At 42.8% G+C, this 10892-nt stretch overlaps 1 protein-coding gene across 3 annotated transcripts in view; it reads left to right on the top strand.

Moving 5' to 3' along the window:
• The first annotated feature begins 2050 nt into the window (after window positions 1-2050).
• DCAF7 (DDB1 and CUL4 associated factor 7) overlaps window positions 2051-10892 on the top strand; it is a 31448-nt gene continuing 22606 nt past the window's right edge. For all 3 annotated transcript variants that reach the window (XR_005529013.1, XM_039235942.1, XM_039235941.1), the window contains exon 1: window positions 2051-2406. Coding sequence is in view for 2 of the 3 variants with exons in the window: in XM_039235942.1 (XP_039091873.1) it covers window positions 2269-2406 (138 nt within the window). In the remaining variant the exon portion in view is untranslated. The remainder of the gene's footprint in view (window positions 2407-10892) is intronic.

Below are 10892 nucleotides of genomic sequence, written 5' to 3'. Positions count from 1 at the left end.
GATTTGAGAGCCAACATCATTCACTGATGATGAATGGGGTGCCTGGGTGGTGTGGTCGGTTGAGTGTCTGACTTTGGCTCAGGTCATGATCTCGCGGTTCATGAGTTCGAGCCCTGCATCAGGCTCTCTACTGACAGCTCAGAGCCTGGAGCCTGCTTCAGATTCTGTGTCTCCCTCTCTCTGCCCCTCCCCTGCTCACACTCTGTCTCTCTGTCTCTCTGTCATTGTCTCTCTTTCTCAAAAATAAATAAACATTAAACACACACACACACAAGAACCAAGTGCCTGGGTGGCTCAGTTGATGGAGTGTTTGACTTCAGCTCTCAGGTCGTTGATCTCATGGTTCGTGAGTTCAAGCTCCTACATGGGGCTCACAGTTTGTGAATTAGAGCCCCACATTTGGCTCACAGCTGTCAGCACAGAGTTCCCTTTGGATCCTCTGTCCCCTTCTCCCTCTGCCCCTCCCCCGATCACACTCTCCTTCAAAAAAAAAGAAACATTAAAAAAAAAAACACAAGAATAAGCTCTTAACGATTCCCTTTTCTCTTCTCATAATTCCATTCTATTCCCACAGTTTATCTACATGTAATTTATTTCCAGATTTAAGGCCTATTATTGATAACCTGATCATAACTGTTTGCAACAAATGCAAAAGTCTCGAAATTTTAAAATTACCTTTTGTAAACTTACCAAAACTTTAAGCATTACGCTTAATACAGAGTTGTTCAAAACGACCTAATTATAATTCAAATTTTTATAGAAACCAAAATTTTAATGGGAATGCATCTATAAAAGGGTATTTTCTTCTCATTAGCTCATGAGTGTGGATGACTATCACTTTTTATTAGAATAAGACAAGGTTCAGTAACACTTTTTTAATGTTTATAAATTTTGTGGTGGAAGACAGAAAAAGAGAGAGAATCCCAAGCACGCTCCTCGCTCCCAGCCCAGAGCTGGTGGTAGGGTTCCATTCAACCAAAGGGGAGATCATGACCTGAGCCCAAGTGGAGAGTCAGTTGCTTAACCGACTGAGCTACCCAAGTGCCCCGGTTCAGCAACATTTTTATGCCTATTTTTCTTTCCTTTTCATAAACTTAAGCAGAGAAAATTTGTTCCAAGAAGTAGATTGAACACTAAAGGGTTTGTTATATAAAGCAGTCACTCAATTCTTTTGATCTGAGTTGTCCAACAATCCACGATATTTAAAATATTTAATGTCATCTAACAATTCTATTAATTCTTCTTTCATTGTGTTGAAAGCAAAGCAATGGAACCACTAGCTAAATTACAAAGAGATGTGACCTATATTCAGGCGCTTCTCCATTTCAAACTAAGGACACAGATATGTCTAGGGCTTGGTTAGTTTTTGCCTTGGGCCTCGCTGCCGCTGCCGGGAAAGGATGGAATGAATGGGAACCAACAAAAACTTAGGGCCCAGCAAGTCGGGTGGCTGATTACTGAAAACCAACTCTGAAATCCCGAGCATTTCTAGAATGGCCAGGAAAACGCGGGAAGGCCCTTGGGGGACACGTAGAACAACCCTCCAGTGTTCAAGGCTATGGGCACTAGGAGGAAATTAAGGCCGCAGGCCCTCAGGTAAGGCAGAATTTACATTTTCTACTGGACAGCGTGAAGCCGCCGGCAATAGCAGCTTCAGAGAGGAAGTCAGAGCAGGTCACAAAGGAGGTTTCACCCTCAGAGACTTGGCCTCCAACTTGGAGGCCTGCAACTAAGCTGCTGGCCTGTACGCCACCCACGTCCCCATTCACCCGCACTGCGCCGTTATCTCTCTGACTGACATTGTTGTCAACCAATCACCTTTAGAGCTGAGAAAGCGCCTGCCCCCCCCTGAAATTGGGCGGGGCAATTCTTTGGAATGACAAACATCTTCACCAATAGTGAAGAGTTTCAGAAGCTATGGGTGGCCTAGCCAATAAAGAGGAGGAACCACTGGAAAGGACGTGTCAGGCAGCCAACGGCCGGCGCCGCTACAGGGGTCGCGTGGCTTCCGTTCCGAGAGGGCGGGGCGGGGCTTCAAACGGAAGGTGGCTGTGGTCTTAGCCCAAGCGGGTTTGAAACTGGGGGTCGGGCCCGGCAGTCGTTGTCCGCCGCCGCGGCCCCGCTTCCGGGCTAGGCCGTCCCTGCCCGCCCCCGCCCCGCCTCCCTTCGGACCGCTCAGTCTCCCGCCCGGCTCCCCGTCTGACTTGCTCCCGGCCCGCAGCAGCTCGCTGTCGTCCCGGCCCGCACTGCGGCCCTGCCGCCGCCACCATGTCCCTGCACGGCAAACGGAAGGAGATCTACAAGTATGAAGCGCCTTGGACCGTCTACGCCATGAACTGGAGTGTGCGGCCCGACAAGCGTTTTCGACTGGCACTGGGCAGCTTCGTGGAGGAGTACAACAACAAGGTGGGCCGGGCAGGGGCTCGGAACCCAGCTGGCGGGGAGCGGGCCCCGGGAGCACCCTTTCCGGGCCGGAGCCCCCGACCCCAGGACCCTCCTGCGGACTTCCCTTAGCGTCCCGGAACGGTTCCTCTGTGTCTGGTCCTTTGCAAAAGGTTTCACGCTCGTTGTCTCATTTAATCCTGGCAGCATTCCTGTGTAGTTAGGAGCGTAATTACCCCATTTTACTCATGGGGAAACTGAGGCACCGTGTTGTGACTTGCTCGAGTCAGACAGCTGTTTTGGTGGGGGGGGGGGGGAAACGGCACTCAAACTCGACTTTACACCGAAAAGCCACGCCATTTATCACTCCAATTCTCTCCTTTCCCGCCGCATTGCTTCATTTAGGGGGCGGACAAGAGAAGAGAGAGAAGAGGTGGCTGGGAAGAAAACTGCTGGCGCTTCAGTTGGCGGCCTTACACTCTTGGCTACATTAGATTTGTTAGGGCTGTTTACTGTGCAGGCTTCCCAGCCTCCTACTTCCACCCCCAGGTACCATTCCTGGACCACCCGGCCCGTCACTTCTGCCATAGTGTGTCACTGCTATTGCTGCCTCATATGTGTCCTCTTCAAAGTGATCTCTTTTTGGAAACTTTGGCCCATGATTCTGTCACTGTTTTCCGAAGGGAGAAGGATGACACTTTCCTTATCTTTCTTGGTTTCTTTCATGCTGCTACAGAAGTGTAACCTTGAGTAGTAGTAAGTCTTTCGGGACGTGGACAGTTTGTCGATGTGCTTTCATAGAAGCACAGGCAGTAGGTGGAGGCTTTTTAAGCTGACATTGCAGCATAAATTTACTTTTGAAAGTTGTTGAATACATCAGTGGGCAGAATTTTCTTTCCTTTATCCCTTAATCTCTTCCACTGATTGTATTAAACACTGTGATAGTGATCAGAGCAACTGAAAGCAGTGGCTAGTGGTGTTTAAAGCTTTATGTGTATACTCTTGCTTAAGAGTATACACATAAGAAGACTTATGAAGAATGACTTAAGAAGAATGAAATTGTGTGGACAGCGATAGGCATGGTTCAAGGGAAAAATCTCAATGGAGTTTGGTTCGGTCTGGTCCACTGACTAGCAGTTGGGTGTTGCACAGGTTAATCTTCTTATTTCTGACCCAAAGTTTGTTGTAGGAAGAGAGTTCTTTTCTACACATTAAAAAACATTTGTACATTGTAAGTTTTCCAGGAGCATTTCTCTGGAGTATAGGGCTCAGCTTTTCTGGAACCCCCATTGAGAAATCGATGGATGCGATGGACTCTCATTGCTCAGACATAACAGGCACAGCTTCCACATAAATCCCAGGGACTACACACTCATATTCAAGGCTACCCAGTCCACAGAAAGCAGAGAGTCCTGAGCAAAACATAGTTTTATTTTCTGTAATGTCTGGCTCTTCCTTATGCCCCATAGTGAATAGCTGAATGGAATGGAATTCAGGGTCCTGATGTGGGAACTGTGTTAGTAAAATCGAGACCCCTATTATTTAAGAATATATGTTTAAGAGGAAAAAAAAGTAAAATCTGTCAGAGTGCTTGAGTTTTTTATGCAAATTGATGTCCCCTTTTTTCTTGCAAGATCTTCCAGAGTCCATTTGGGTAAGCAGTAGTAGCCCCATTTTTTTTTTTTAATTAAAAAAAATTTTTTTAAAAATTTCTGAGAGAAAGAGAGACAGTGTGAGCAGGGGAGGGTGAGAGAGAGGGAGATACAGAATCTGAAACAGACTCCAGGCTCTGAGCTGGCTGTCAGCACAGAGCCTGACACGGGGCTTGAACCCACGAACTGTGAGATCATGACCTGAGCCGAAGTTGGACACTTAACCAACTGAGCCACCCAGGAGCCCCTCTTTTTTTTTTTTTTTTTTTTAATGTTTATTTATTTTTGAGAGAGAGAGACAGAGTATGAGTTGAGGAGGAGCAGAGAGAGAGGGAGATACAGAATCCAAAGCTGGCTCCAGGCTCCGAGCTGTCAGCAGAGAGCCTGACACGGGGCTTGAACTCAGAACTGCGAGATCATGACCTGAGCTAAGTCGGCGCTCAACTGACTGAGTCACCCAGGCACCCCTTTAGTAGCCCCATTTCTAAGAGAGGAGCCGAACCACAGTTAGGCTGCTGGTAGAATCAGTGAAGTAACGGGTCAAATGTTAGTTGCAGAAACTCTGCCCCAAAGTTTGTCCTTTTATTTAGCTATTTATTGGAACTCCTTTGTGTCAGGCAGTGTGGGTCTTAGTAGTGAAAGGCAAATTAATAATCCCGATAATCACAGGATAAGCAGTTACTTCTGTCTTAACTCACTTGCATGATATAGGCAATGCAGTATCTTAAAACTATTTTTGTGCCCTAACCTATCTAGGTCACTGTTCTTAACTTTGTGTGTGTCCATGCTATGGACACCTTTGACAATCTGAAGCTGATAGACCTCTTATCATAATTATGTTTTCAAATACATAAAATATATAGAATTAGGAAGGAAATCAATTACATCGAACTACAGTTATCAAAAACATTTTTTTTAATGTTTATTTTTGGGAGAGAGAAAGCACACATGTGGGGAGGGGTAATGGGGAGGCTAGAGAGAATCCCAGGCGACTCCACACTGCCACTGCAAAGCCCATGCATGGCGTGAACTCACGAACTGTGAGATCATGACCTGAATTGAAACCAAGAGCAGACAGCTAAGAAAGTAAGCCACGCTGTTGCCCCTCAAAAACATTTTTTAAAAAGTGGAGCTGTAGTAATATGTAGTTTTAAATTAATTCATTAAATTACACCATCCAGTGTAATTATTATAATATTAAAGTAGTAATGAGGGTAAATAGCATTTCAAAATGTTTAATTAAAGTGATGTGGTATGATAAAAAAGTGATTTCTGTCCGTAACAAAGGCAGATATTGATGCGGCTGTACATAGCTGCCTCCCTTCATAATGGAAGGAAATGCTAAATTTCAGCCAGAGGTTAGTGAAAATATGAATGTGATTCAAGCTCATGGACTTCAAGTTAAGCCCTGCTGTAGAGGATCTGTGCCTCTCGCTGCTGGTGAGCAGTAAATACCACTTTAACACAGTGACTCTTAGGCTCAGTTTTGGAGAAAACTTTTGCCACGGAGGTGCCACACTTTACAATTTAGAGGAGTTTAAAAGTTATTGGTTGGAGTTTTCAGATCTTTGTTTCCTACTTGCTGTCTGTACTGATTGCCAGCAGAGGGCAAAAGAAATGAACGCAGCAAATTAACACTGGTGAAAAGTCCAGAGACAGTCCTCTTTTGTACTGTGGAGACATTGACTAAGAATACACATGGTTATAGTTTCTAAAATTTTTGAATTAATGCAGTCACGTTTTCCTATAGTAAAATTATTTGAATTTGTAGTTCAATAGAATTAAATTTATTAGCATTTCAAAAACAACTGGACTTTCAAGTGTTCGATCATCTGAATAAATTTGGGAATTGTTTGAGAGTAAAGAACCGGATTCTACCAACTGTATCTGGAGTTGGAAGTCGCATCATCAGTAATTGTGTTTTGTGTTCCCTTCTTGTGGTGGAGGATACCAGCATTGGTGTTGGAGTGGTGGTTCTCTAAATTTTAGTGTGTGCCTATGAGAGTCCCCTGAGGGACTTGCACATTCCTAGGTTCCACCCCTGAAGTTAACAGACACTTAGGTGATTCAGAAACACAGGGTCCAGATGGCACTCTGAGAACATCACTCTGGGATTACCTAGGCGTCCGCTGACCAGAGGTGGCATCTACATTCGCTTAAACGTTGATTAAGCTCTTCCATCCCATGCAAAAAGCTCTGTTACTGACTAGTCCCTGGGGCACCTAGGTGGCTTAGTCTTTATGCACCAGATAGCCCTCTTTGAGGTACTCTGTGTCTAGATATCTGTCCTGCCTCTTCCTCCTTTTTTGTGGCCTTGGGCAAATTAACCTCTCTGCCTCAGTTTCCTCGTCTGTAAAATAAGGGTAATATGTAAAATTAAATGAGTTAATATACATAATGGGTTTAGGAACTCTGCCTGGGACAGACATAGTAAGCAATTCAGAAATGTTGGCTATTGGGGCACCTGGGAGGCTCAGTTGATTGAGCGTTTGACTCTTGATTTTGGCTCGGGTTATGATCTTCTAGTTCATGGGTTTGAGCCCCAGGTCAGCCTCTACTCTGGCAGTGCGAAGCCTGCTTGGGATTCTCCCTCTCGCCCTGTCTTTCTCTCCATCTCTCTCTGCCTTTCCCCTGCTCATGCGCACAAGTGCATGCATGCTCTCTCTCAAAAATAAATAAACATTAAAAAAAAGAAATGTTGGCTATTATTAGATATTACTGTATCTGTAATTGAAATATAATCAAGGAGGGGTGGCTGGGTACTCAGTTGGTTAAGCATCTGACTTTGGGTCAGGTACATGATCTTATGATTTGAGAGTTTGAGCCCTGCATCAAGCTCTGTGTTGACAGCTCAGAGCCTGGAACCGGCTTTAGATTCTGTGTCCCCCTCTCTCTCTATCCCTCCCCTGTGCTCGCTAGCTTGGTCTTTCTCTCAAAAGTAAACATTAAGAAAATTTTTTTCTAATAAAAAAAGAAATAGAATCAAGGAGAATTATATGGGTGTTAGGTAAATGTGACTGTATTTTCCAGAAAGGAAGGTACCTCAAAATGTCATTATATTCATTCCTCTGCCTTCTAAAGACTCAGAGGGGAAAAATATTTTTTTTTGATTCCTTTCAACTAAATCCATTTTTTTGATCTAGAAGCTTCTTGTAATCAGACTCCAAGTATTGTAATGGTCTAGTTTAAGTCCATTTTCTCTTGTTCTACCTGGCTTAGACACAGTAGTTGATACAAGAACTCTCATGTTTCTCCTGAATTTTGACTGTATCTGTGGCCTTTAGACAGGTCGTATTTCCCCTGTATTATGGGGAAAGATGGGTAGCAGTTCCTGGGCTTTTGTTTCACTTAGTCACATGTTTCAGGATTGGTTTTGAATAGAGTTGCCAGAGTGATAGGGATTTATTTTGCCCTAATATTTAACTAGCTGACCATCGTGCTTTAAGATTTAGTATCTAGAAAGCATTTTTGAGGTTTTGAGGAGGGAAACTGTAGGTATACCTGACGCTTTTTGAAGCATACTGATAGTGAATCTGGGCAAGACTACCTTGTACTTGAAATACACATGGGGTGAGTGCTTGCCTTTCCATCCTGTGTTGATGCCTCTGAGATTCTAAGCAGTTGCTTTATCTGTTTGGCACATGATGATTTTAACTCTGGCATATAAATGTTAATTTCTTAGTATTTGTTGCAGCCCTTCAGTAATGTCTTCATTTAATTGAACACATATGTATTGAACACACAAGCCATGTGTTTTGGGCACAATGATGATGCTTAGTAACCTTCTGTAGACTTTATTAGCAGATGTGAGATTGGCAACAAAAAAGAGAAAGTGTGTTAGTACACATAAGTGTTTTGGATAGATAACTTAGAATTTTGCAGTGCTCCATCAGTCTCTGGCAAGACTGTCAGTAGGGGAATATCCACTATAAAACTCTTCCGGTTTTAACTTCCTCCTTTCTTTTTTTTAGACAGTGAGAGGACTAATTCCTCCATGGGACGACTGGATAAAAGTGCTGCTGCTTTATTGCTTTTTGCCCTAACCTGGTTCACACAGGCCTACTGGAGATGCTGTGATTTGAACAAGGAATGAATCTGTGTTCTATAGGTAGTCTGGCTTGTCTGAGGCCAAGATGCCAGAGCCGACTGGTTAGCCTCTGAGCCAGGAGCCAAAGGGGTACTATGCCAGAATTCATCTCAAAGTTTAACAAGGCAGGACTTCTCTGCAGACATTGATCAATAATAATCAGTCAGGAACAGGCTTGAAGGGAGGACAGATGGAAAAGACCAAGAAAACCTGGCATATTCTCTCAGAATTTTGCTTAGCTGATTTTGGTTATATTAACAATCACAGAAAATGTTCCACTCACTGGAGTGGCATATCAATTTGTATAACTTAGGAGCTTTAAAAAATTATATATATATGTACATATTTACCCTCATGTCCTGGTACTAGCATTGTGTGTAGTAAAATAAAATGCAGTTTCCTCCCTCAAGGAGCATATAATAAGATAAACGTCACATCCTTTAATTTTTTTAAATGTAAGATATGTGCAATGTGAATAGTAATTTATGTTGCTTTTCTTGAAAGCATTTGACAGTAAAGATGTGGTAATGTCTTCAAGGAGTAAATATTTTATGTTGCATTTATGCTTCTTAGGAGACATCCAAAAGTAATATCCACAGCTTTAAAATAAGTAAAAATGGTCTTTACAGCCCTTCCTTTATAGAAATGGCATTTTTTTCATGCTTGGGGTAAAGCATTGTGAAGCAATAGTTGCAGAAAGACAGTGGAGGTGGGAGATAAAAGCTTAATAGAACAGAGAAGACTATGGAGAAAAAGGCACAAGGGTAACCTATATGTAATCAAGATGTTTATGTGTTTTTTTTAATTAAAGTTTTTTATTTATTTAAATAATCCCTGCACCCCCTTGTGGGACTGGAACTCATGACCCCGAGATCAAGAGTCTCATGGTCTTCCTACTGGCGCCTCAGCAGTTAGATGTTTAAAGTCGAATAATTTTTCCTTATGCTCCCAACAGTAAATGGGGAAGGAACAGTATAATAAAGATCCCATGGATATAGGAAGATGCTGAGAAAGGATATCTTTGGCTTCAGATTTCAAACTCATTCAGTTCTCCAGAATAGAATTTTGACAGGCAAAATCAACAATCCTTTATTTGGGACAGTGAGAAGAGGGTGCACAGGCTGGCAGCAGGCGCTTCTCCAGACCCCATTTAACCCTTGGGGTAAGAGGGGAACTAAGCTTTTCAAGGAGACACATAGACATGCCATCTTCTCTAGGAGCATTAGATAAGGCAGGTTGGAAGAGACACTGAATTACGAGCAGCTTAACCATTTCTCATCCCTGTTGGCTGGGGAGATGCTAAAGTTTCACATGTTTCTGCTAACTTGGAACATGGCCCTGGCTTCTCTCCCATAGGAAGCTCCTTCCGATCACATAGGAAGAACTTGCCTCAGTCAAAAGATTCCAGCACAGTATCTAGAAAGAGATACTATAAGAAAAAAGGAAATATGGGAAACAAGTGGCAGGTAAAGTAGCCTCACTACAAAAATGTTTTCTTTACCTCAGGTGAAAATTAATGGCCAGTTCTGCCACCATAAATGCAGAGAACTTAGGAAAGTAAAGACCTACAAGCAGAGATACAGGCGACAAAGTAAAATAAGGCATGGTGACAGGAGAAAATGCAATATCAGCAGGCAGAGCCCAGGAAAATCGTGAAAGAGAAAATAAAAGTTATCACAGAATTAAAAGCCACATTGAAAAGAGAATAAAAATGAATACAAACTACTGAAAATTAGTGAAGGATAGGGAAGACAGATTGTAAAAATGAAACACAAAAGCTCAAATATGTAATTAAAGACTATGGGAAAAAAATGTTTGAAGTAATGAGTTTAAACCTTATCTCAAGGGGCACCTGGGTGGCTTAGTTGGTTAAGTATCTGACTTGATTTTGACTCAAATCAAGATTTTGTGAGCCCCGTGTCAGGCTCTCAAACAATGTGGAGCCCGTTTAAGATTCTGTTTCTCTGCCTCTCTCCTGCATGCACATGTGTGCACACTCTCAAAAGAAAAACCTAAAAATATCAAGAAAAATGGACACAAAACAATTGGCACTGAAAACTTTTCTAGGAAAGTTTCTTAATTTTAAGGGTGAGGAAAGAATCTTTTGGGCATCCAGGCAAAACAGTTGAGTCCTCTTGAAGAGAAGGAGAAATTAAATAAGCCTTACCACATTTGAGGACAGAAGGTAATGGAGTAATGTCTACAAGTCTGCAATTATTATAGATTGTGCCACTATAAATACTTGAGAATATGCTTAATCACATATAAGATTTATATTGTAAAAATAATGCACTTTTTAAAAAGATAATTTACAGAAATTGACCACATATTAAGAAAAACCTTTAACGTTAAGGGAAGTCAACTGATTAGTTAAAAATACTATATATCAGGCACACCTGGGTGCCTCGGTCGGTTAAGCGTCCGACTTCAGCTCAGGTCACAATCTCGCCGTTCATGGGTTCGAGCCCCGCATTGGGTTCTGTGCTGGCAGCTCAGAGCCTGGAGCCTGCTTCCGATTCTGTGTCTTCCTCTCTCTCTGCCCCTCCCCTGCTCATGCTCTGTCTCTCTGTGTCTCAAAAAATAAATAAACTATTAAAAAAAATTTTTTTTAAATACTGTGTATCAGGGGTACTTGGGTGGCTCAGTCAGTTAAGCGTCTGACTTTGGCTCAGGTCATGATCTTGTGGTTCATGAGTTCGCGCCCCCACATCGGGCTCTGTGCTGACAGCTGAGAGCCTGGAGCATGCTTCATATTCTATGTCTTCCTCTCT

This window comes from Hyaena hyaena, unplaced genomic scaffold, assembly GCF_003009895.1.
Source record: "Hyaena hyaena isolate Hyena2069 unplaced genomic scaffold, ASM300989v1 scaffold_104, whole genome shotgun sequence".
Lineage (NCBI taxonomy): Eukaryota > Metazoa > Chordata > Mammalia > Carnivora > Hyaenidae > Hyaena > Hyaena hyaena.
This window is presented reverse-complemented; position numbering and strand designations above follow the sequence as displayed.